Source organism: Poromitra crassiceps (assembly GCF_964638095.1).
Source record: "Poromitra crassiceps genome assembly, chromosome: 2".
Taxonomy (NCBI): domain Eukaryota; kingdom Metazoa; phylum Chordata; class Actinopteri; order Beryciformes; family Melamphaidae; genus Poromitra; species Poromitra crassiceps.
Window position 1 is genome coordinate 1,872,290 of NC_139624.1, and position 27,937 is coordinate 1,900,226.

Here is a 27,937-nt window from a genome sequence, read left to right on the forward strand (position 1 = left end):
AACAGAAGAAGAAGAAGGAATGGCTGTAAGCAGGAATATCCACAGACAGAGTAGCCTTGCATCCTTTTGTCCAGTCCCCCCCCCCCCTCGCTCAACCCATCCGCTGCACCGCTGTCACTCTCTCTCTCTCTCTCTCTCTCTCTCTCTCTCTCTCTCTCTCTCTCTATCACACACACACATGTACATAGATAGATAGATAGATAGATAGATAGATAGATAGATAGATAGATAGATAGATAGATATAGTCTCGCTTGCCAGACATTTCCCCTTTCAGGTGAATTTCAATAAAAAGGTTGATGATTGACCATCTAATTATATGTTTTATTTATGTTAAAGGTAACTTTGAATGATTTTACGAATAATGATTTTAATAATAATAATTAGAAAAACAAAGATTTTAAATTTGGGGCAGCAACAATTATTTAGAGACGGCTTATATTGTATTTTGGTATTTTCGAAAATTAGGATATGGAGAACCTGCAGAAGCAAGTAAGTTAGGCCAGAGGTTCTCAAATGTTTTTCAGCCAAGGAGCCCTTACAAGATAGAAAATATACCGGGGACCCCCTCATTCTGATTTGTGATTTTGGGCTAAGCTTAATTGTTTCCACCATAATGTGCTTGACTTTTAAATTGATAGGTTTGTTAGATTAGAATGTAATCCATGAATTTTCGTTGAACTACGAAGCTTTTGCAAAAAAAAAAAGTTTTTATTTTTATTTTCCTGAAAACATTTCGCGGACCCCCTGGCAAAGTGCCACGGACCCGGGACCCCCATTTGAGAACCACTGAGTTAGGCTACTCCACATGTCACCTGAACATGAGGGTTGCTGTGAGGAGCTGGCAAAGTTATAACTAGCGTTAATTACTACAGCCCATGTAACAGCAGCCACCATCGCTATTCTGTAAAAGACTAGGCATCTCGCGCGCCCGATTCCTAGGCTCACCCGCTGCACGGCCTCGGCCGCCCTGCAGCTCGCCGAGCTGGCCCTGCAGCTCGCATACACAGCTCAGCCGCTGCGCGGCCTCACTCACAGCTCGGCTGCTGTGTGGCCTCGCCTGCCCTATTGGAATGCGTGCACAATTGCCCAACTTTGGATCACTGATCACATCACTCCCTGATGACATCACAATGATGTCAGAATGTCTATGACATCATCAGTGATGTCACAATTGCTACCTATGACATCACCAGTGCCTATGACATCATCAAACATGTCATAAGATGATTTTGGTCAATAATGATGTCACTGATGACAACTGCTGTCTGCCGATGTCATAGACATTGTGACATCATCAGTGGGACAAAATTTAAACAAACAGTGCCCACTTGAAACAAACAGTGCCCGCTACGCGCGCTTGATTCCTAAGTTCGGCCGCTTCGCGGCCTCGTCTGTCCTGCAGCTCGCTGAGCTGCCCCCGCAGCTCACCAAGCTGGCCCTGCAGCTCGCATTCGCAGCTCGGCTGCTGCGCGGCCTTGCCCGCAACTTGGCTGCTGTGTGGCCAATGAGACCAGCATCACTGATGATGTCAGATTTATGACAACACTGATGATGTCATCAGTGGCATTTATGACATCACTGATAATATCACAGTGGGATCAGGGATTTATGACATCACTGATGATGTCAAAGTGGGATTTATGACATCACTGATGATGTCACAGTGTGCTTTATGACATCACAGATGATGTCACAGTAGGATTTATGACATCACTGATGATGTCACAGTGGGATTTATGACATCACGGATGATGTCACAGTCAGACAATCACAGTGGGACAGATATGACATCACTGATGATGTCACAGTGGGATTTATGACATCATGGATGATGTCACAGTGGGATTTATGATATGCCGGATGATGTCACAGTGGGACAATCACAGTGGGACAGACACACAGAGCCCGAGCTCCCATTTATGGTGGGGATTTCTAGGCTCAGTCGCCAGGCCGGCAGTTCGACCGCTGTGCGGGCTCGTTGCTCTTTTGACATCACTGATGATGTCACAATGCCTATGAGGACAAAAATGAAATAGAGAGATTGCCCACCTGCTCTCTTTTATTTATGATGATGATGATGATGATGATAATAATAGAAACACTAATGCCTGATAGCTTCATAGTGTGAATTCTGTGCAATCCGACCAATAACATCACAGCTTTCACGTAGAGCCATATGAAATCAGTTTTATTTTTTCCCAAATTCCATTAAATTTTTCCCCAAATTCCGTTTAAATGTTTCTGAATTCTGTGTTTACATTCATTTTACCATCAGAAATATTGTCTAATAAGTGGGCCTATGCCTATGCATTTTTCTTCCGGTGTGATCCTCCCAGCCTTGTTGCTGACAGCTTGACACCCGTCTGGGCGAATGGAGCAAATCACTAATCACGTCCAGCTTTGCAAAAAACTCGTCGATATATATCCCTTTAAGAGCGCAGTGCATCATGTGTGTAATCGCCTACTGTGGCTAATGTTAGTGGCTAGCTAGCTATGTTACATGGAAGTAAAACGCCACTGAATGACCAAATTGATATAACTTTTAACCATTTCGAGTAACACTGTTTCCATACAGATCACCATCGTTAGAATCAGAATCAGAATCAGAATCACTTTTATTGCCACAGTATGCAGGGTACATACAAGGAATTTGTCTTAGTGTCTGTATGCAGCGTAGCGGTCACATCAATATAAAGAGATAAGAAGTAGGAAGATAACTAAAAACAATCACAAAGTTGCAATCAAATCGAGGAAATAATACAATATGTACATGAGTGGTGAAGTGTTCTGTGGATGATAAATATGAATTTATGTTGGATTTACATGAGATTAGTTAGTTAGTTAGTTAGTAGATGAGTTAAATAGAACGTTAACTCATTCCCCGCCAGTTTCAAAGCAAAAGTCGCCAGCCACCGTCAGGGTTTTTGAGCATTTTCAGTGATTTTCCATGACCCACAGGATATTTTCTTCTATGACTATATGTAAACACCGAATATCCCAAAAGACAGAACAAAGCCTCTACTTTCATGGGAAAAAAAAGTTTGTTTCTGCCTTCTTCCATTCTTTAGTTATTGACACGTGAATGTAGGTCGTTTTCACTGAAACAGTGAGTCTCTCACCAGAAAGCTGAGATACATGCCTGTTTGTGCAGCAAAGCAAGGGAGAAATTCACCCCGCACAGAGAGCGCACCGGGGCGGGTTACACTCTCATGTTGTCCGTGGGGCTGGTACTTCCTGGTCTGGGAGCATATTTGACGGCTGAAATTGACACTATGTGAAGGTTTACAAAGCGGATGACTGACAGGAGCAGTGATTGGTGTGCGTTTACGTTTATTGTGAAAGAAATCCTTCCATGTTGAGTGACTGTCAAGAGCCTGTGTGACAATGCGTCCAGCCCGGGGGAAACAACTCCTTGTGTACCGCATATTGAGGCACCAGGCTGGAGGTGTTTTGAGCTTCCTCCATGAAGGGAGATTGATGCTGAGAAAGCTGACTGGTTTTGTGGGGGGAAAGACTGGCTTGCGGAGGAATATACGTACCACTTATGGTACGTATGTGTATGGTACCACTTCATAAGGTGGCCAAGCATGCCATCTATCGTATGGCAGCGAAAAGACGGATTCATGCCCATTTGCGTCAATGGCGGGGGAACTGTTGTCTCCTACAGTAAATAACGCAAATGGACGTCTATGGCGGAGAATGAGTTAAATAGGCAGTGGATTTACATGAATTTACAGTCGGAGTTACTGTAAATAAGAGTTTACATTGAATGTACATGAAATTTACAGGCTAAGTTAAATAGGCATTACATGTGCAGGGAATTTACATGAATTTACAGTCCCAGTTAGACAGGCATTAAATTAGATATGAGTTCCAGTTTTATGGGGGGGGAGTTCAGTTGAGTTTAGGAGGAGGTAGTGAGTTTGTGTGTGTGTGTGTGGGGGGGGGGGGGTTGTTGGTGAGGTCCTTGGCGGAAGGGGTTTCCGGGCCTTGTTGGTGAGGCTGATGGCGGTTGGGAAGAAGCTGGTCTTGTGGCGGGTGGTTCTGGTCTTGGCAGACCTCAGTCTCTTGCCGTGGGGGAGTGTCTTAAAGAGTTTGTGGCCAGGGTGGGAGGGGTCAGCCATGATCTTGCGAGACCGCTTCAGTGTCGTGGCTGCATGCAGGTCCTGGAGGGATGGCAGGTTGCATCCGATTATCTTCTCAGCACAGCGGATGATGCGCTGAAGTCTGTTAATGTCTTTGAGAGTGGCAGCAGCATACCAGACGGTGATGGAGGAGGTGAGGATGGACTCAACGATGGAGGTGTAGTTTGTTGTTTATAACCATAACGTGGCTATATTTGTCACATTCTCTATCTAACTCTGATACTCTGAAAATACTGTGAGGCGGGCCATAGCGTCTCTGTTGATGATTTGATTTGACAGTTCTGCGCACTGGCGTTGGCGTTGGCCAATCCTGGCATGTTCCACCCCCAAATCGATTGTGTTCTGGCGCAAAGCGAGTGGCTTCCAGGACGAACAGGCTCTCTGAGTCGCGACTCGCGCGCCACTAACGTTATTTTAGAGCAGTGCAGTAAATACAATATTCCTGGAACGTGAGTTTAACTAAACAGTTACATGTCCTCAGCATTCTACATCAAATAAAGACATTACCTTTTGTTTTATTTGGTATGTTACATACTTATTGGCCAAGTTATGTTCAATTCAGCCAGGGTACAAAGGAGTATAGGCGGCCATCTTTTCAAATCAAGTAGAATACCGTTTTAGGAAATGGCAACAATAAGTCACGTTAAACCGGAACTTGTACCCACAATTATTTGTACAGCGGGGCATTCAAAAATAAGGTGGATAACAGTCAATTTACACAACAATGTGCTTCAAGTAGATGCTTAAAGTGCTTTTAAGCTTCTCATTGTTTGCTTCAAGTAAAGAAAAAACAACTGTGAACAAAACATTCACTTCAGGGTTTTTTGAACATCAGAAAATGCTTCAAATATTATTTTATTTTGAAAGTTATAACAGGAAGTGGTGGTGTTTATGTTTGCTAACTTGACATGGGTCAACATGGAGCTGCTAGAGAACGAAAAAACGTGTACAAATATCAAGTGAATAAGAATACACAGCCACAAAGGAAACTTTTCCAGCTTCATCATGAGCAAGTAAGTAAGTAAGTAAGTAAAACTTTATTTATATAGCACCCTTCTCAACACGGATGTACAGAGTGCTTAACAAAATTAAAACAACAGTTACAAAATATAAAACACAATATAAAAACAAGGGACATAAAAACAGAGGAATAAAACAGACGTTTGGTACATAAATCAACAGATCAAAATTACATAAAATCACGACATACCAAAAGCCTGTCTAAAAAGGAGAGTTTTTTGTTGTGCTTTAAAAATCTCCACTGAGGTGGAGGCTCTCAGGCCCTGGGGAAGAGCATTCCAGAGCCTAGGGGCCACAGCCGCAAAAGCACGGTCCCCCTTGGTAGTCAGCCTGGTTCGAGGCACTCCCAAGAGGCCTAGCTCAGAGGACCTCAGGGCCCGGTTTGACGTGTACGGGTGTAAAAGATCGACTATATATGCGGGGGCTTGGCCATGGACAGCTCTAAAAGTGAAAACCAGAATTTAAAAATGGATTCTAAGATGGACCGGGAGCCAATGTAGGCCAGGGCGGAAAGGATTGGAGTGATATGGGACGTTTTTTTGGACCGAGTGAGTAGTCTGGCTGCAGCATTTTGGACCTGTTGTAACCGGTTTATTGATGTTTTGTTGAGGCAGGAAAAAAGGGCGTTACAGTAATCAAGCCGAGAGGAAATAAAAGCATGGATAGCCATCTCCAGCTCGGCGGTGGACAGGATGCCCCGGAGCTTGGCTATGTTCCTGAGGTGAAAAAAACAGTTACGGGTCAGGTGTTTAAAGGATGGGTTTTCCGTGGGGAATATGAATATATATTAAATCTCACGCCCCTAAGGTTTTCGAATCCGTTGACATTTTTGAAATTGGTGGTTTACTCACAGAGATATCAACCGAAATCCACTCTGTGTGTGTGGGGGGGGGGGTGGTGGGGGCGAGGTGCGGGTGCGGGGACTCGAAATACTACATTTCCCACAATGCACTGGGCTCGCGTGGCCTTCGTTTTCATGCCCACCCCTCAGGCATTTGGCTGATATCAAACTCCAGTAGGTGGCGGTAATGCACATATATGTTTGCCAACCGCCATAAAACTCAAAGAAGAAGAAGAAGAAGGCTTCGACAATAAAAGATACAAAGAAGAAGAAATAAATCGAAAATAAAATTGCCTCCAAATTGCACCAAATGTAAACGGTAGTATATATGTCGGGAGATGTCTTCATAAAAAAAAATTCATGCATTTTAAGGCATTTTCGTAGGAGTTACGCGCATCTGATGTTGTAACTATTTTCTGTAAAAATGTGTAAAAACGGGTACATTGCTCAGCGTTGATTTCGTTACTTCAACCCACCTACTACTAGATGTAAAATTTGACGATCTTTCCAATGCCGCCAGTCCCGTGTCTATTAGTGCTTCCGTTCCCGAGATATGGTCTCTTTGCAAGGAACTATGGGAAGCTAATATTAGCTACAGCAGGCTAGGCGGTTGAAAAAGATGGCTGCCTTTTTGTTTTTGTCAAGGCCTCTGAAGGGGCGTGGAGGACCTCTAGAGGCGGGACCATGGCCAACAACAGTTGTAGTTCATAGGTGCAGGACTTCCGCAAGGCGGGGGGTGTCGCTCTGACGCGTTTTGCGTCAGAGCGACATGGAAATAATGTGATAGATGCTTGATAGGCATGGCAGTGAATATCCAATTTCAAAAATTTCAACGGATTCGAAAACCTTAGGGGCGTGAGATTTAATATATATTCATATTCCCCACGGAAAACCCATCCTTTAATGTGATTGTCGAGGTGCATAGACTGATCAAAAGTGACTCCCAAGGTTTTTGATGTTGGTCCGAACATTCGCACTAAAAGGTCCTAACTGGTTAGCTATCTTAGAGGCAATGTTTTCAGCTGCTAAGATCAAGATCTCTGTTTTAGAAGCATTACGTTGCAAGAAATTGTTTGCCATCCACTCTTCAATGGCGGATAGGCATGCAAGCAGGGTCTTTATGTTATCCATTTTATCAGGATTGAAAGAGAAATAAATCTGGATATCATCTGCATAGCAGTGATATGAGACACCCTTAAATGTATTCATTAAGATGCCTAGGGGGAGCATATAAAGAGCAAAGAGAGAGGGGGCCATAACAGAGCCTTGGGGCAGGCCACAGGATAGAGGGCTCCTGTCTGACACAAACGGGCCCACAGCCACGGAGAAACTTCTCCCACTGAGGTAGGAGGATATTTCGTCTTTCATTCCTTGGGCCATCTAGACAACGGTCGGAAGGCTTTGACTAGGAACGCTAAAGTAAGATGAACAACACTGATAATAAGGTAACTGCATCTACAAAGTATTTAAACTGTCAGTCAATTGAGGTAACGTGATCAAGACCGTCTGGAAGTAGTTAACATTATGCTAACGTTTTAAATAGGGATCGACCGATATGGGTTTTTCATTCGATATCGATATCGATTATCAGTAATGAAAGACACCGATAACCGATATTTTGGAACCGATATATGTTTGCAGTAAAAATTTTAATTTTGGTGTCAAAATTTTGAATAACACGACCCGTTGTTGAAATTTATTTTCTTCAGTTTATCCAACTACAATATTATTTGAAAAGTTTAACTCTATTAATATTAACATGAAGCAAAGTGTGTGTGTGTGTGTGTGTGTGTGTGTGTGTGTTCAATCTAGTGGAGACTTGGGCACATTATCAAGATAAAGCTGTGTACTTTAAACAAACTAACAGCTCACCACAGAAACAAAATAATAAAGAGGTTGTTGCCCCCCTGCCTGTTGCATTACTCCACGCAAGACGACGATAACGTTATTAGTCGAACTGGTGGTAATCTATATAGGCTATAGCGAGCGGACCCCTATGAGCGTTAGTTAGCGTTAGCCCATTTTAGCATCAAGCTAACATAATCGGCAGTCTCACTCCAGCTAACTGCAGTCAAACAATGTTCCATGACCATAAGCATAACGGTAGTAACATTAAGCATATTTGCGACTGTTGCATTACTTCACACAAGACGGTAATGTTATTAGCGGAGTTTCTGACCAGGTGGTAAATCCATTAACAAAGCAGCTAACGTTATCGGCCAAAACAACATTACAGCAGCTACAAGCAACAAGGTCCCTCCATGAACCAAAAACACAGCCCCAACTCTAGTTTCCCCTCGATGTTGGTCACATTGCTGCTGTCTGGCCAGACGGGCTTCACTAAATAAATATTTCTTTCTTTTTTGTGTTTGTGACTTTTTGCTGGAGTCTGTGTTGTTTGTTTTTTCCTGACAGCTAGCGACAAACATAACTGCCTGTTAGCCTTCTTCTTTTTCATTTCCGGCCGGAGCCAGGAGGACAACGGCCAGGCTCGTGAACGCGCAGAACGTCACATCGGCCAAATTTGCCAGGATAATTTGACCAGCGACCAGCAGAAGATCCTGCAATATCTGTGCAATGGGTGAACGCAGAGAGACTCGGCTGGGTAAATTTTTTAAGTTACGGAACGGCGCATTCACTCATTGGTAATAGAAAACACTTTACGGATAGTATCTTTAAGAAAGTAAACTGTCGGCATATTTCTAAATATAGGCCTATTCCAATATGTTCTGCATGTAAAAATAACATGAAAAAAAAATCCCAGTTTCCGTCATTAATTTCCCGGGAAACGGGAAATGGGTTTGGACGGCAATTCCCGGGAATGCCGTTTTCCGGGATTAAACCCTAGTAGGAACTAGGGATGTTCATTTTGAAAAATTTCCATAATCGAAAATCGGGGAAAATTAACGATCAATTATCGATTATCGATCATATTAATAATAATATATATATATATATATATATATATATATATATATATATTATAGATGGGATCGTTAACGCCGTTAACGGCTGCGTTAACGCGAGACTCTTAACGCGCGATAAGAAAATTATCGCCGTTAATCTATTCTCAAAGTTGTCTGGTAGCAGGGTCCACTTATATTGAGCAGGCCATGATGATTATCACTTTAGAATGGAACAGGTATGTAAGCGCGGACATTTATGTCTGCCTCCCCCATCCTGGCTGCTGTGGGGGGGCGTGAACAACCGAACCTGCTCTCTAGTCATCTTCCAGTGGCCTACACTACTGACCTGGCAGTCATCTGCTCTAAATAATGTGCATGCTTCAAAAACACGAGGCGGCGGCGTCTCTCTCTCTCTCCGTCTCCCTCTCTCTGTCTGTCTCTCTCTCTCTCTCTCTCTCTCTTTTGCTCTCTCCTCCGTCAGTCCATCGTTGTCGTGTGGCACCGTGTAGGCTATAGCACGAGTCGTGAGCCGATTTGCCCTCAAACGCTCCCGATGCTCCGTGCCGGCTGTGCATGAGAGATGCAGCTAGCCGGGCTCTGGCATCATGCTCTCTCTCTCCTCCTCCCAGCCTCTCTGACGTGCGGGAGCCACACTCATGAATATTCACGAGTGATCCCGGTGATCTCATTCCAGGTAGTTCAGGATAGAACTTTGTCCAGATGAAGACAAACCATGTGTGTAACCTGCTGGTTTCTTACCTTTAAATGCCTACTGGCTATTCAAGTTGAATTGAATAAACAGAAACCTGTTCACAAGGACTTACTTCTAGTGATTATTTATGTTGCACACACATATTTTGAATGGCTTCGACAGACTTCAAATGACCCATTTTAATCTAGATTAATCTAGATTAATGACCAGGATTAATCTAGATTAAAAAAATTAATCTATTCCCATCTATAATATATATATATATATATATATATATATATATATATATATATATATATATATATATATATATTTTTTACAAAATGAATGCCTAAGGCAGAAAATATGAAAGACAACGTGTTCTCCTCAATGAACTCTTTATTTCAATGTGTCTCCTCTCCAACACTCTGCTGTCCCCGGCGCATGCCGGTGTGAATTTCCCATGTTTAAAACAGTTTTGTTGGCACAAAGGCCCGTGCCCAGCCAGAAAACTAGAGACTATATGATCTATATGACTAACGTGAGCTCCAGCTCACGTTAGTCGGCTGTGCAATGGAGTGGGGCGAGGAGGAACGAATTCCACCCAAACCTAGTCCGCAAAAAAATAAAAATAATAACAAAATCGATAAAAATTCCACATGATCGATTCCATTCCTTAACGATCAATTATCGATTTTCGATAACTGATGAACATCCCTAGTAGGAATGTCTGACCAGTGGAAGTACCACTTCTGGGAATTGAGGAGTGTGCTTTTACATCTACACTACCTAGACGCCCCCCTGCCTGCCTGTCTGTCTGTCTGCCTGTCTGTCTCGACACTACCCAGACACCCCCATCAAGCGACTTTTCAAGCAGCCAATAGTTATTCCCTTGGAAACAGGTTGGTTACACTGTAGCAAAAGTAAATGAAGAACACTGTTCACTAACTCTCTCTCTCTCTCTCTCTCTCCCTCTCCCTTTCCCTCTCTCAGGCAAAGCGGGCGAGCCGGTCTACTCTCCTGGGCACAGCGGGTCTCAGACAACGTCGCCCGGCGCCCTGCCTCCCCTCCGCAACAACAACCACAACGCCCTGACGGTACACACACTCACACACGCACGTGCGTGCACACACACACACACACACACACACACACACTACCCTGATGTGAAATGTGTTAGCCGTGCAATAACTGTCTCAAAGTTTCGCTTATACAGATTTGGTAAATTTATAGGTTTGTTTACACTCCAGTGTTGTTTAGATACTGTAGACATATGTAACCGAGTTACTGTGAGTCCTGAGTGGGAGTGAGTTGTTGGAGAGGCGTGGCAGGAGGAACTTGGTGTTGATTTGTCTGAAATTATATGGGACATGTAACATACATGGTACATATGTGGTCCAACTCTGCTCAATTAACAGCAGACACCAGCTGATCCAATTTAAAGTCACTCACCGGCTTCATTATTCCAAGCATAGGTTGCACAAGATCTTCCCTTCTATTTTATAGCGTTCAGGCTAAGATTAGATTACAGTAGGTCAGGAGAGGGCAGACTAGGCTGTAGATTAGTTAGATTCCTTGTGTGCAAGTTAGTTCCGGTTAGTGGCTAGACTAATCAGATTGTCTGAGCTGTTGCTCGTTTGGCCTGGCCGCTCCACTGCCGGTTCTAGTGACCCATTTCTGGCCTACTTAGACGAGGTTAAAAGCGACAAGTAACCCAGCCGATTTCTCATGGACCCCTTGCGATCCCACGCAGAACATCTTTTACAAGCACATAAGCACCTTATGCGGCCGGTAGCACCATGTTGTAATATTGGAATGTTGATGATGTATGGGGGGGGGACGGACAGCTCCGCCAAGGGAGCTAGCTCTCTTGGGGTTACGTTTAGCGTGCGCGCTTTGGAAGCGCACATGCAGTGGATCGAATCCCACTCCACCCCTGGCCAAACCCAAGGACACATTTAGACCACAACGCTCTCTGCATAAAACGGCAAACTGTCATTGGCCTTTGATTCTGGTTTATACACAACGTTTGTGATAACGTTTTAGTGCTGCATGATTAATCCAATCGCGATGTCAGCACGTGTGATTACATAACTGCAAAAGGGTGCGATTATATATATATATATATATATGTACCGTAATTTCCGCACTATAAGCCGCACCGGAGTATAAGCCGCAGCAGCAAAATTGCCTGTTTGTTACATATATAAGCCGCACCGGACTATAAGCCGCAGGTGTTTTAATGTTTTTTTTTTTTTTTTTTTTTTTTTTTTTTTGTGTTTTAATGTTTAATTACCATATGTAAGGGTTCATGCACAGAGGGGATTGTCGGGAAAGAGATGGCTGTTTGAGGAAGCTCCCATTTATTAACATTTCAACAAAACAACATAACACAACACCACCTGTGTTTTTTTTTACAGTGCACACAGTGTCCGCGGTGTGGTGAAAAGAGGGCAAGAGAGGAAATTAAAACAGAAGTGGATTTATAGTTAGAAAGAGTGCTAAAGAAGAGAGAATTCAGTTTTTTTTTGTTTTGTTTTTTTCAAAAAAATCCATAGATAAGCCGCACCGTTATATAAGCCGCAGGGCCAAAAAACGGGGAAAAAGCCGCGGCTTATAGTCCGAAATTTACGGTATATAAATGTGTTTGTGTGTGTGTGTGTGTGTGTGTGTGTGTGTGTGTGTGTGTGTGTGTACACACGCACCTCGTCTAACTAACGTTACACGCGACGCAGCAAATAAACAAACGCACGTTTCTCTGCCATCACACTGGACATCAACACTAGCAGGAGACTTCTCCCCCTCCCACAAATATACAGTAATCTTATAACGTTAAACATAAACATCTTACCGAGGGAGAGACAGCACCCACCGCTAACAGCTAAGATAACTTAACTAGCCAATCAGAAAGAATGGAAACAGCCGTGTGATTAGTGAGAAAGTCGATAAAAGAAGGAGAGAGCTGCAGGTGATTATGCAGAACTAGTGCACGTTTAGGTGTACAGCAGGTAATGACCCGCTGCAATGAAGAATATAGTGACATTAACCGGGCTGTGAGAGCAGAGAAAACACTTGCAGCTGCAGAAGCACCCTTCAGGGTCTGCACGTAAAGTCTGCAAAGTCTGCACGTAACTCTCTCTCTCTCTCTCTCTCTTACAAAAAGAAGAGTCACGTGAGTGTGGCGTTTAAGGCCATCTGACTGTAATCTGTCGCTACAAAATAAATAAATTGGGTGTGTATTACTCATTGTATTTATTGGGCAGACATGTAACTAACATTGCAGTCTGAGCCATCTTACACAGCCTATGTGCTGTAACACAGTGCTGCAGTTTATATTTATATTTTTGAGACAGGCAAATGTCTCGAACATAGACTGATATCACAGGATGTTGTGAAGAGTACATGGCTATATAATTTGTAAAGATTATATAGATTATATATATATATATATATATAAAAAATATATCTGTATTCTCTTCATAAAATTTTATTTCAAATTTTTTTTTTTTTTTTTTTGTTTTTTTATATATTTTAAATTGTAATATATTTCATGTAGCTATTTTAGTCTGTGATACCGTGAAACCGTGGTATTTTTGTCCAAGGTTATCATACCGTCAAAAACTCATATTGGCACATGCCTAGATACCATTTGTTTATTATCGCAAATCGCAATATTGTCCACAGTAATCGCTAATCGCACCTTTTCCCCAAATCGTGTATCACTATAACGTTTCATGTGCAGACTGAAGCTGCAAATGTCAACAGACTCAGCACCAACTCTGAGTAGCGTCAAGTCAGCCAGTATAAAACGTAAACTTCCCGTTAGAACCTTCACAATAATGGCAATTCAGTGAAGTAATAGCTTTATTGATGCACATTACAAGGTTGTTTGTTTCTGCCTTCTTTTGTTCTTTAGTTATCGACACTTTAATGTACGTTTGAACGTTTTCACCTAAAACGCCCGTCGCTCACCAGAAAGTTGAAAAAAACGCCTTTTTGTGCAGCGAATCGAGGGAGAGATTCACCGGAGAGCGGACCGGGCGGGTCACACTCACACTCTCATCTTGCCGGTGGGGCTGGGTCTTCTGGAGGTCGAAGTGTGGAGGTCTGGGGGCATATTTGAAGTCTGAAAATTACACTTTGTGAGGGTTCACAAAGCAGCTTACTAATCTAACTGAGAGGAGAAGTGATTTGTGTGTATTTACCAGCTTCTGGTGAAAGCAATCCTTCAGCTTTAAGTGACTGTCATGATTCCTTGTGACAGTGAATGGAGCTTGGGGGAAAGCTGTTTGTTGCACCGCTTTGAGGCACCAGGCTGGAGGTGTTTTATGGAGCTTCCTACATGAAGGGAGATTGTTGCAGAGAACGCTTGCTGGTTTTGTGGGACAATAATTCTGGCTTCTGGGCGACTTTAGGAGTATAGTAGCACTTCATAAGTTGGCCAAGACTGCCATCTATCGCATGGCGATGAAAAGACGGGTTGACGTAAAAACACGTCAATGGCGGGGAATGAGTTAAAAGTACATTTTAACCCGTAGTGAGTCGTCTGTTCTGTTTTTTTTATTTACACAGTAATACATTATTGCTTTTATTTTGAAGGTAAAACACTTAGCATCCTGTATTCTGTCTATTTCTAGCAGGATTGATTTAGCTTTATAGGACTAAACTGATACATGAGAGTGTCACAGAACTCACTAATCTTGATAAACTGCTGCAGATTGGTTGCATAAAGACCTGTTTTAAGACCCACAGAATATTTTCGATGACCATGTAAACACTGAATCAGGGGGTTCCCCGAGTGCCTGTAGCCGGCTAAATCTCTGCTGGCCTCTGTCTGACCCGCTCCTATTTTAGATCGAATTTTTGGGGAGTTGGGGCAGGCTGTATAACCCTAACACTGAACAAGATGATGTTAAATCTGCGCGAATCTGCAGGAGCCAGTAACACACACACATGCACGTGCGTGTGCGCGCGCACACACACACACACACACACACACACACACACACACACACACACACAAAACTTTATGCAATCATCACGTGTGTTTGCTCTGTAAGCACCATCTTTTTTCTTCACCTGCTGTCATTCATGATCCATCGCTGTCATAACATGACATGAGCCTGTGAGGTAAGCTAAGTAATTAACATGCTCTGATTCAGCTTTTGAATGATGAATTATCTTACTAAATTAGCAATTATACTGGTAATAATATAATGCTGTTGTCATGTTCATTTAGACCAGCGGTTTTCAAAGTGTGAGGTGCACAACTTGAGGGGAGGCGTGGCGCGGCTTCATGTCAATGAAGCAATATTTAGTACCTACAGTGAGAGAGAGGAGATGTCTGGTGTGAGCAGGTAACGGAGGAAGTATACGACCCTGATTATTTCAAGTTCAGATTTTCTTCGATTGGTCCCGACGATGCTCCCCTGCCAGGCTATTTCAACCATTAGAGACTTGTAGGACATTTTAACAATCTTTATTGAATCAGAATAGACAGTTTGAGTATGGCGTATGACTCCATGATGTGATGCTCCTCTTGCTATGAGAGAGGGGGGCGTCAGTGCTGTATGAGATAGAAAATCCCCCCTAAGGGGATTTGTTTTCAACAGGAGTCATGACATTGGTGGTGATCTCTGGGGAGGTGGTGGGATGAAGCTTTTTGCTCTGGAGATGCTGGATGAATGCGGGTTGGTGGCACGAGGTGAGTGATGACTGCACAAGTGTGATTTAAGCTGTGGTGATGGGGGCTTTATATAGTACCAGGAGAAGGGCATTTATGATGTCATAACTGACGTCATTTGGGCAACTGACGTCACCCTGCAAAGGTGACGTCATAGAGAAGGTGACGTCGGAGATGGTGACGTCATTTAGTGACGTCATTTGGGCTGAGGGGTAAGATAGCATGGGGTGTCTACCTATGCCTTTTGGTCTTCCATGATTGAAATTCAGTCTAAGACTACATAAAAGTGCTCATCTCCTTCAGCTCAACATACCTGTGTGAGTGCGGGTTTTCTGCATTGACCATGATTAAAAGCACTGTACCAGTCAAGGCCGCAGGTAGAGGATGATCTGCATGTATTCCCTGCATCACCCATGACCCAGCTATATGTGCATCAAAGACATAATCATTGTTCCCATACTATAAGTAGGGGTGAGCAAATTAAAGAGGCAAAATTGATCTGATTATTGCGTGACTCTGCGAGCACACATGTAAAGGATTTATGCACAGTGTTGAGACGTGAAAAGCAACGCTATGGTGTGCATGACGTTGCCGAGAGCCTTGCGCACAATGTTGAGACAGTGATAGCCTATCGCAGCACTTGGTGCGCAGTGATGATTTCGTTGGGTAAGACTGTTTTCAGTTTAGTTATTGGACTGCAGGACTGAAAGTAATGTAACCTATTTTCCCACAATTTAAGCATGAATGTGGGAGAACTTGGGCTGAGTGTAATAAAGATGCAGGGCTTAAAATTCACTTTGCAAACTAGGGGGGAATTCCCCCCTTAAGCTTCTGGCATACTCTTTGCGCCCAGCCAAGCGCATAGGGCGCGCGGCGATTATGACGTCATCGCACGGGGCGTGTCGGGGGGCGAGGCCTGAGCGCAGCGCGGCGCATCCATGGAGATTTTTCTATCAGCGCGTCGGGTTTTGCTGCCTGTGCCTGTGAGATCTCCGTGGTAGGCTATCAGCGGATATCTGCTGTGATTGAGTCCTCACCATCGTAAAGTTGCCTTCAAAGCATGATGTTCGATTATAACGAACTAGTTGTGTGGCTTAGCCTTCCCAAATGTTGAGGGTCGTTTTTTAGAATTTAATATATAGAATTGGGAACGTTACAAACATTCAATTTCATTCAGACTGCCTGGCACTGATCGCCGCCATTTCTGGAGCACTCACTATGTTCTGTTTTGGCCCGCGCAGAGTGCGCGCGCCCTCCGTGGAGCCCTGCCTCCAGCGCGTGCGTGAAGAGTATGCCAGAAGCTTTATGTTCTTCAGATAGGGGGGATCTATAGACTTTGGGGGGAATTTTTTCAGGCGATACTATAACCAACAAATACCTGCTTCTCCTGTACAATAAACGATAATACTGTAATTTCACATTTTTGTATTTAAAAAAATAAGTAGTTTATGCACACCTGAGTCTAAATTACTATGGCTTTTGACGTGTTTTTTCTGCAGACTAAGCCATAGGCTTTTAGCTCTATGAAAGCCTTTACTTTTTTGTATTGAGTGATACACTCTACTAAAACACTAATATATTATATCAGAAGTGTTCTTTGTTTTGTGTTCACAATAGTGATGTCAGTTAGATTTGGTTAGGTCAGAGCTATGGAATATTAAATCATCCATCTTTGCTCACTACATCTGCCTTTCTTACTGTCATTACTGGCAACTAAACCTGTTTGAATTTTGCATTGGGGAGAGTGCTATTTAACCCATAGATACCTGATGCAGCATTTGTGTGTGTATCCCTTTAAGACCGCGAACCGCGGTCTTAAAGGGATACACACACAAATGAGGGATATTACACGCCCAATGCTGCATCAGGTATCAGTGGGTTAAGTGAATGGGCAGGCATGGAAAGTCCACTATAAACCATCTGTGTGTCGTTTCACTTTTTTTTTCCACTGCAATTATGCGAATTATAGAGCTGTCAATCACCTCATGCTTGAGGCTTTCTGCCTCTGCTCATCTGCTGCTAGAAGCGTTGTCTTGCAGGCAGGCAGCGACCAGCCTCTGTTAAACACATCTACGTTATTAATTTAATATTTCTTGATGATCTACAAAGGTAGACCATAGGATGCAATTTCTGGATTACAAGGTGCCACTCTTCAACTCGGCAAGCATAGCGTTATAATCCACGGAGCGATTCTAGAAGTGGGTCTCATTAAAGGGGGACTAACCCCCCAGATATGTATCAGAACAGTGATTTGAAAATACCTATGGAAAAAACCAAGAAATGACATATGCTCTTGTCTATACTAAACTCTTTGGCTGTGTTCAAGTCAAGATTTTTTTTCGGAAATCGACGCCATTACAGTTTGCCTACCGCCTCAAAAATAATTTATTTGAGAGGGGCAATATCTTTATAAATATCAACAACTAGCCAACACTGGTAGCCTGTATGGAAACAGCGTTGCTCAAAATGGTTGAAAGTTATATCAATTTGGCCATTCAAGATTCAAGATTCAAGATTCAAGATTTTTATTGTCACTCCATGGTACAAGTATCACGTGTGAAATTCTTGTGCTGTGGACTCCGTTTACGACATAGTACAAATAGGCAACAAGCAATGAGCAATAGGCAATAAGAAATAGGCATCAATAAGCAATACTAAGCAGCAATAGGCAATGCGCCCCCGGAGCTTGGGGGCTCGTGCATGAGGATAAGGCCTGACTGGCCTGGAGACAGTGCTTCCAACTCGGACTGATAATATAAACATCATCATTCGAGCTTATCCAGGTAAGATATTAATAAAGTAATGACACATTCAGCGGGAAACTAACTATAATTAAGACATGTGCCAACTTCGACGACGTTCGGTTCAGTATTTTAACACGTTGAGTGCCAAGGACGAGATATCTCGGCTTACATAATCCAACCGTTGAGTGCCAAGGACGAGATATCTCGGCTTACATAAACATTTTTTTTTTTTGACGGTGGGACATCGATCAACCCCTTTTACGTCTCCTATACCAATATTGGAGGAAGAGAATGTGTATAATCTATTTTACCGACCAGCTGGTGGCGACAGTGCTCTCCAGACAGAGAGAAAGCCGAGCAAAAAACAGCCGCGGGTCCGCGGGAGAAAGCCATTCTAATTTTCAAGGAAATAGCTGGGCGAAAACGCTTTCGATTTCACACACACACACACACACCCACACACCCACACACACACACACACACACACACACGCGCGCGCGCACACACACACACTCGAGTACCTTTGAGCATAAATAAGACCAGAATCGCAAAAGCTTCTTCAAAGCTCTCAGCCGACACCTCAAGAAACGAACGAGCCCGTTTTACAGTAATCCAGACTGCCCGAGAGCGGGCCGCGGAGCCAGCAGGAGCCAGCAGCAGCAGCACAGACGGAGGGAGGAGTTTGGAGACACACACACACACACACACACACACACACACACACACACACACACACACACACACACACACACACACACACACACAATACAGTATACAGACTTGCCCAAGGGCACCCATAATCACAGGCACGTGAGGTGGTTCTAAAAATCCATTTATCTCAAAACTCTCTGAAAATCTCTGAAACCATGCTGTACTCAATGGCTAATATCTACATAACTACTAACTCTACAAACTAACTCTTTTAGACAGAGAAAGCACACATTCTATTAGTTCTTTTTAGATGATTGGTGTTCACGAAGTCTTAACAGAAAATAATCCTCGGCTCTTGTAAAATGAGCCAGAATCCTCAAAAAAAAAACTGGCAGAACCTACCTACAGCATTGAAAAAAGGGCTGGCAGTCAATGTGTTAAGAGCAAACTTCCTGAAAAGTTGCTGTTTTGGAGATTTATAAAAGGTTGGGAATGATTTTACAGCAACACAATGTCATGTCCTTCCTTTTATGATTATAGTGGTGTTTATTGATAGTATTGCGTTACATATGAGTTGGTAGAAAAATAACAGGCGATTGTAATAAATTAACAGGTCAAGTGACATCATGGGAATAGGCTTGGGAATGGGAATAGGCACTACTCCCCCTGTACCCGAAAGGGTACAGGGGGAGTAGTGGAGTAACTATCTTGAAATCCCATAGTCTTTGGGGACACTGTGACGTCAGTTTGTACCTAATCTCCCATTCATTTGAGAAAAAGAAAAAAAGCAGTGTTACACCCTTATGGCTCAATTCCACCACATTTTACAGCCCTGCACAGCCCGTCACCACTCGGCTCTACTTGCTTCAACCCGATGGACGTTCTGCTTCGACCGCCCTTCATCTGCCCCCGCCCACACCTGGTCGTCACAGCGACCGCATATCTGCCCTCCACCCATGTTCTGAAATAGGCTATAACATAACTCACAAGCGCTGCACGAGGGACGGGCGCGAGGGACGGGGGTTGCGCTAGAGTGAAGCCTCTACCCCCGCGGCCTCTCACCAGGCAAAACCGCGGCTTCACCAGGCGCCTGCGGCCTAGCAGAGCCGACGCAGCACTAACTACACAAGCGCTTCAGAGCAGCGGACTTTTGGACAATTGAAACCACCGCGCCGATTTTATTTCACCAGAGGCGAAGGCAGCAAAACAAAAGACTGATAGAAAAGCATAATAGAAGAGAAAAGAAGGTAAACTGGTATGCAGCGCTGCATTGACAGTCAGTAGGATATAGAGAGTAAACACGATTCTGCCTGACCAATCAGTCGCCTACAATGTTTTCACGTCACGGTATGGACCCGGGTTGACAGAATAGAACCCCGACGAGGCAGGTACTAAAAGTAGCCCAGCTCAGCCCCAAATCTAACCGAGCTGGGCCGGTTTATACCGGTGGGATGAGACCAAAAGTCGAGTCGAGCGGAGCGGGACCGCGCTACTAGCTGCGGTGGGATTGGGCCATTAGAGGGCGCTTATGCCAGATATGCTGCTGAAAAATGATACAAATGGTAAAATGGTAGCAGTTTGGTGTCAAATGTGGAAATCTTGACTAGCATTCTTCACACATCACCCCCAAAGTCATATATATTGGTTAAAAGCTGAAAAAAAGTGTTTTGGGGGTTAGTTACACTTTAACATTAATCCGAACTAGTGTAGCCCGTGTAGACCATGTGGTTTTTGAATGGAGAGACAAAGGAAGATTCACTTAATCTGTTTACACTGCATCGTATTTACCTTTTATCGATACGGCCAACTTTTCCACCTCCCCAAGTGTGAAAACTGTTTTGTGTTTGTTTGTTTTTTTGCAGCGTTTCCACGCTTCCACTTTTTATGCGCAAATTGAAAAATTGCATGAAAGCCAGTGGCTGGAAACCAAACTTTTGTAAAGCCACATCACAGTAAAGAGGATATTAATGTGGTGTGTTTTCTTCATATATCTAGCCTCTTAATTTTGCTCTCAAAGTGCACTAGATTGATGCATTTTACGCAGATTGATGCATTTTACTTTAAAATGTACAACATTTTCTTCCGGCGGAGAATCCCCCTGGACCCCCTAGGGAATCCAAGGTCCACCCACCAAAATCTCCCTAATCTGTGGGAAACAAACACAGTGTTATCAGTAGGGCTGTGGCGATTCACTTATCTCCCGATTCGATACTATCACGATTCTTGGGTGCCGATTCGATTTATATTGCGATTCTTAAGTATTGCGATTCTACGATTATTGCGATTCGATATTACGATTTATTGCGATTTTTGTTTATTTTTTTCTTTTCTTTTTTCAGTTTGTTTGCTTTTTTACACTAGATTAGAACATGGGAAAAGTTGAATCATACACTAGAGACTGTATATTATATATCATGAGTAGGGCTGGGCGATATAGTTAAAAACAGGGGCGGACTGGGATCATAATTCAGGCCGGGCATTAGATACCAAGCAGGCCAGGCCGATATGGGCCAACGCGCGTGAAATTTGGGCCGTTTGAAGCCAGATTTGGGCCGTTTGAAGTCCAATTTTACAATGAGATGCACCCACTTTAACCCTGAAGTGTAATTATTACTTCAGACTAACTAATAAAGTAATAAAACCACTAGTAAACCAGTAGGCGGCGCCTGGCCTGCTGTTCAGTGAGTGGCCTGACTGCAAGCACCCAAAAAAAAAAAAAAAAAAAAAAATTTAATTTGCGATTATCGATTCTGGAATAAAAGATCGATCCAAAAAATCGTGACATTAAAAATCGCGATACTTATTTGAATCGATTTTTTCCCCCACCCCTAGTTATCAGTGCGTCGGCTTGGTACTGTCACAGGTTGATATGTGATTGATATGTGATTGTCAGAGACCCCCTTGTTTACTTTGTCGAGTGATTTATGATATTGCAATTTACGACTTTGCACAAGGTTATCAGACAGGAAGTGGGAGTGGCTTATGGTAGCTTATATGACGTGGCATTTCTGCTGCCATTCCCTCTCTGCCAGACTGTGATGTAGCAAGCCACGTAGCCTATTCTCGGTCACTCTTGTTTCTCTAGAGACTCTTTCATTTGTTTTCACGTATGGGTGTGAGTGTGTGTGTGATACTTATTTTCCAATAGCGTCTTATGAGCGGAGGCTGCCTGTAGCTAGCCTCCACACCACAGACCGGGCTATCCATTAAAGCCAAGGCCGTCTATCTGTCATCGCCCCAACCTGTCCCAGATAAACACTACCGTTTGTTTGACTTCTGGTATGATAATTCTTGTGTAAAGCCATTCTGTTGTTGTTGTAGCCGTAGCGGGTCTGGTTCAGTTAGACACGAGGTTGATCCTATTTTGAGAACCGGACCCCCTGACAGCACCCACTGCTTGAGTAGCAAGCTGGAGCTTTTCTGATGGGAGATTGTTCCTTTTCTCTGCTTCCTGGTTTTGGTGGACAATCACAGTAACTGTGTACCTCTGGACGTGCTGTAAGCTGGGGGCATGGTGGTGCAGTGGTAAGCGCTGTCGCCTCACAGCTAGAAGGTCCTGGGTTCGATTCCCACCTGGGACGCTGTGAGCGCTGAAGGAGTGCGTGCCCTATGTCCTCGAGTGCCCACCGCTCGGGTGGGGTCGTCAAAAGTGCCTTTCTGTGTGGAGTTTGCATGTTCTCCCCGTGCCTCCCGGGGGTTTCCCTCATATAGGAACCCCCTTCACCAAAACATGCAATATCCTGGTTGCTAATGTGGTTCCTCCTCTGGTCGTTAAGGGCGCCTGTTCGGAGGGAGGGGAACCGGTTGGAATAGCGTGAACCTCCCACATGCTATGTCCTACCGGTGAAGCTTCCCCTGTCAGGTGAAAAGAAGCGGCTGGCTAACTGCCCATGTCTCGGAGGAAGCATGGAGCCAGTTTCGGCTCTCCCCAGATTGGCAGAGGGTGGAGTAGCAACCAGGATAAATCAATTAAATTAGCACTAATGGGGGATAAAATGGGATAAAAAATAAAAAATAAAATGAGTGCGTGCCCGTCCGCATGTCCTCGAGTGCCCGCCGCCCGGGTGGGGTCGTCAAAAGGGTCTTTCTGTGTGGAGTTTGCATGTTCTCCCCGTGCCCCCTGGGGGTTCCCTTCATATAGGAACCCCTTCACCAAAACATGCAATATCCTGGTCGCTGATGTGGTGCCTTCTCTGGTCGTTAGGGGCGCTTGTTCGGAGGGAGGGGAACTCGTTGGAATAGCGTGAACCTTCCATGTGCTATGTCCTACCGGTGAAGCTTCCCCTGTCAGGTGAAAAAGAAGCGGCTGCCAATGTGTCGGAGGAAACATGGAGCCAGTTTCGGCTCTCCCCAGATTGGCAGAGGGTGGAGCAGCAACCAGGATAAATAAATTAAAATTAGCACTAACGGGGGGATCAAAATGGGATAAAAAATTGGGGGGGGGGGACCATCTATCACATGACGGTGAAAACACAGGTAAAGGTAAGGTAAAGTCCCACTTATTGTCACACACCTGAGTGTGCGAAATTTGTTCTCCGCATTTGACCCATCCCCTGGGGGAGCGGTGAGCAGCAGCAGCAGCTCAGCTCAGGAATCATATGGTGATCTAAGCCCCCAATTCCATCCCTTTGATGCTGAGTGCCAAGCAGGGAGGCAACGGGTCCCATTTTTATAGTCTTTGGTATGACTCGGCCGGGGATCGAACTCACAACCTCTCAGTCTCAGGGCGGAAACTCAAACCACAAGGCCACTGAGCTGGTATTTTTAGCAACATTAGACTCTTTTTAGCAACTGGTTATTAGACTCTGATGTCATTAAACTTTGTTGACTGCTATATCGATTGATCTAGTTTTCACAAGAATTGCGTTTTGCCACTTCACACGGTGACAGTAAGGGTGGCGTTATCAGAGATTTCCACTCTGGAACTTGGTTTAACTTTTTTGCATTTTCAGGCCCCAATAATGTCGTCATGGAAATTGAAGGCCTAAACACAACAAAAGTTTGTGGTTTTATACAGGGAGCGTTGCCGTGTAAACTAGGCCCAAGTTAGCAAACGCAATGCCTTATACATTTTAGTATTTACTGCCTGTCTGCCTGTCCCTCTGTCTGTCTGTCTGTCTGCCTGCCTGCCTGCCTGTCTGTCTGTCTGTCTGTCTGTCTCTCTCTCTCTGTCTATCTGTCTGTGTGTTTGTCTGTCTGCCTGCCTGCCTGTCTCTCTGTCTACTAGGGATGGGCATTTCTAGCAAATTCGCTGGCCAAATTCGAATTTAATTCGAAATTCGAAAATAAAAATAAAAATGTAAAAAAAATTAAAAATGTATTTTTTTTTTTTTTTTTTTTTTTTTTTTGTGTGAGTGAAATGTTGCATTGTCTCCCCTGATTCTAAGTCTACGGCTTTATTAACACGTTCAGTGCCAGCGACGCCATATGGCGTCATTAGAAATTTACCGTACAGTGCCAGCGACGCCAAATGGCGTCATAACTCCAAATTGTTTTTTTGACGGGGGGGTGTCGATCTAAGCTTCTTACGTCGCCTCTAACAATATTGTAGCTATTGGAGGTCGATAACCTATTTTACAAACCCATTAGGTGGCGACAGCACTCTCCTGATCAGAGAAAAAGGAGCCAAACACACAGAAATAGTCACTGTGGAAAATGAGGAAATCGCATCGCATCCGTCCGTATGCATCGACGTGCCTCCATAAACGAGCACAACGCCAGCTGTGCCCCCAGCAGCAGCATCCGCTGTCACAACTGAGCACTTCCATGTACGCTGCAACAGCACATTCACATAATCAGCATTATTATTCCGAACTGGAAGCATGCCAGCCCGTGACAAACACACGCGGAACCAAAAAGCTGAATGTCGCGCACCATTCACTGTGTGTGCGCAGCAAACTCAGCAGAGACTGAGAGCCACCAGACACATAAGACACACCCAGGAGGCGTGTGCAGTTGAGGGGGGGGGGGGGGGAGCACGGAGAGCAGCAGAGCAGCATACACTTCACCCAGACAGACCCAGACATCAGAAAATTAGCTTCAGAGTCAGAGATGTGCTTGAAATGTTTAATTTCACAAAAGGCTCATTATCTCAGCTCGTAGAAAAAAAGGTATGTTTTTCGTTCAATCAAGCTATCTTCTCCGGCTCATAACTAAAGAACGGAAAATGGGATCAATAAACTTTTTTTTGCAGGTGATAGAAGAGAGTCTCATCGTTATTTGTGCGTGTTCAGTGTTTACATAGTAATTATTAAAAAAATTATATGACTGTTTTAAAATGCATTGCGGCCTATGTGGCACAGCAAGCAACCTTTTGCCCAAGGGCCGTGGCACTGAAAGTGTTAATTAATATAAAAAGCTTCTGCTTCTGGATTTTTAGCTCAAACAAGCATTGCACCACTGAAGTAAAGAACATGTTACATGACATTGACATTTTCGAAAATAAAAAACAGTTTTGACAATCATGAGTGGTTCATTAAATATTTAGTAGGCTCAGGTCTGAGTGCCAAAGGGGTGCCAAAGTCACCCCCTCTCCCTCTTCATGGGATTTCATCCGCCATTCATTTTTCCATAAACCTTGCTTAAAATGCTTATAAAAATTGTTTTACTTGCTCAAACCAAGCGATTTGACTATACTTAGAATCAGGGGAGACAATGCAACATTTCACTCAAAAAAAAAAAAAAAAAAAAAAAATCGAATTTCGAATTTCAATAATAAAAGTCGACCTTGATAATAACAACGATTATTCGAAAATTCGAAATTCGATGCCCATCCCTACTGTCTACCTGTCTGTCTCTCTGTCTGTCTGTCTGCCTGCCTGCCTGCCTGCCTGTCTGTCTCTCTCTCTCTGCCTATCTGTCTGTGTGTTTGTCTGTCTGTCTGCCTGCCTGTCTCTCTGTCTACCTGTCTGTCTCTCTGCCTGTCTGTCTGTCTGCCTGCCTGTCTCTCTGTCTACCTGTCTGTCTCTCTGCCTGTCTGTCTGTCTGCCTGCTTGCCTGTCTGTCCGTCCGCTCTGTGGAAAAGTCAGATGTAGCCTCGGGGGTAATAATAGCCTTGGCCCCGGGACGTGCTAAACAGCTGATTGGTTTATAGGCTGGTGTTAAGGGCAGCGCCGTGGAGACACACACACACACACACACACGGGCACGCGCACGCGCACACACACACACACACACACGGGCACGCGCGCACACACACACACACACACACACGGGCACACACACACACACACACACACGGGCACGCGCACACACACACACACACACACACAGGCACGCGCGCACGCACAGGACTTCTGCTGGAAACAGTAACACTGGGATTATCAACATTATAGGTTTAACCCTTTCAGACCAGGCTTACTCCCAGGTTTTGTGTTTGAAAGGTTAGTGTTGCCCGACTACGCCTGCAACAAATGATTATTTTCATTATCGATTAATCTGACGATTATTGTCTTGAGTAATTGATTAGTTGTTTGGTCTATAAAATGTCACAAAACGCTGACAGATGTTGATCAGTTTTTCCCCTAAGCCCAAGATGACATCCTCAAATGTCTTGTTTTGTCCTGACCAACCCAAAGATATCACCTTACTGTCATATTTGTCTAAACGATTAATCGATCATAAAAATAGTTGCCGATTCATTTTCTGTCGATCGACTAATTGATGAATGGACTAATTGTTGCAGCTGTATTGGCCACCCACCTGGAGACCTGGGTCGGACATGGTTGATTAAGGCGGCGTTCACACCCAAAGCGCTTTTTTCAGTAAGAACGCGATGGAAATCATGTTGAGAGCGCTTCCATTGTGCACAAAACAGCGCACGGAGCATTTTTTTGTGTGCTTCATTTTGTTTTCCCCTGCAGTTGCGTGCAGTACAGATCAGAACACAACGACCACACGGACGGTAGCCAACTGGTTTTGTCTGTTTGATGTTGTTCACTGTCAACATGCAAGCCATATTATTGCCAATTCTTGGAGCAGCGGAGGTTGAGGATCCCTCTGGGAGGAGAAAAGTTAGGATGAGTAAAAAGACGAGCAGCGCGCTTTTCCTCCAAATGTTCAACTTTTTCAGCTTTAAAACACCCAGAGCGCTCCGCCAAAAAAATGAGACGCCCCAAGCGTTTAAACGCCAGGTGCGTTCCTTGAAAGAGGAGCATGTTTAGCGCGTCCTTACATAGAGAATGAATTGCAGAAAGACGCTGGCAGCTCAAATGAGCGCGTTGTGTGTGAACGCCGCCTTAGGCCATATTTAGACGACAACGGTCTCTGCATAAAACGGCAAACTGCGTTCTTGCCTTTGATTTCACATTTATACGGCAGACTGGAACCGCAAATGTCATCACCAACCAATTCCAAGCAGTGTCAAATCTCTTTTTTCAAGTCAAGTAAGTATAAAACGGAAACTTCCGGTTACAACCTTCACAATAATGGCAATTAAATAAAGTATTAACCTTAAAGGGATAGTTCGGTTTGTTTGAAGTGGGGTCCTATCTGCTAGTTCGATACACTAACTTAATTAGGTACAGTGTTCAGGAGGCTGCGCGCATTGTGGAACGAGACCGCGGACTCAGCGCAGCAGCTAAACCAGCCTTTTCTCTGTAAGTATGGGGGTCAACAACTAAAACGTAATTTAGCCACCTAAAACAACGCCCACCTAAACAAATCGATATCCGTGTACATGCACGCTCTATTTTGACAATTTTCAGCGCTTTACTTTTCCGCAAAACAGCAGTTTCATTCGGCACTGCTTTTTCTCCCAACCGTACAACTACCGTATTCCTCCGCTAAAAGCCTGCACACAGCCGCAGCACTGGATTACTCCGCAGTTATTTGGGGGTATTTTATTTCTCCCGGTTTGTTAGTGAAGACACAACAAATAGAATACACAAACGGAAATATGAGTGATTTTGATAGCGAGGATGATATGCCATTCACCTTGGTGACAAGAGGATACAATTATGAACCAGAGAGAATACAGAAGAGGAACTTTTGCAGAGAGTGAACAGGCAGAGAGATGCGCCTGCTGCCTAAATGCCGGGGTGCCCTGCAGACCTTTTTCACCATTTCCAGGATAAATTGTGGAAAACGTCTCAGACCAGAGAGGCCAGGTGACTTGTTGTCTCTAAAGTAAGTCAGTGTTTTATCTCTCTTCTAAGCCTTCCTGTTTTGTAAACCGCGGCTCTGTGCTCTGTGCTGGCTTTTAGCGGAGGAATACGGTAGTTGTACGGTTGGGAGAAAAAGCAGTGCCGAATGAAA

At 44.0% G+C, this 27,937-nt stretch overlaps 1 protein-coding gene across 1 annotated transcript in view; it reads left to right on the forward strand.

Annotated features, from left to right (window-relative positions):
* The window catches only part of dyrk2 (dual-specificity tyrosine-(Y)-phosphorylation regulated kinase 2), a gene marked incomplete at both ends in the record, with an annotated part of 113,793 nt that overhangs the window by 16,553 nt on the left and 69,303 nt on the right, over positions 1-27,937 (forward strand). Inside the window, one exon of the mRNA XM_083655802.1 lies at positions 10,598-10,701. Coding sequence (XP_083511928.1) covers positions 10,598-10,701 — 104 coding nt within the window. The remainder of the gene's footprint in view (positions 1-10,597; positions 10,702-27,937) is intronic.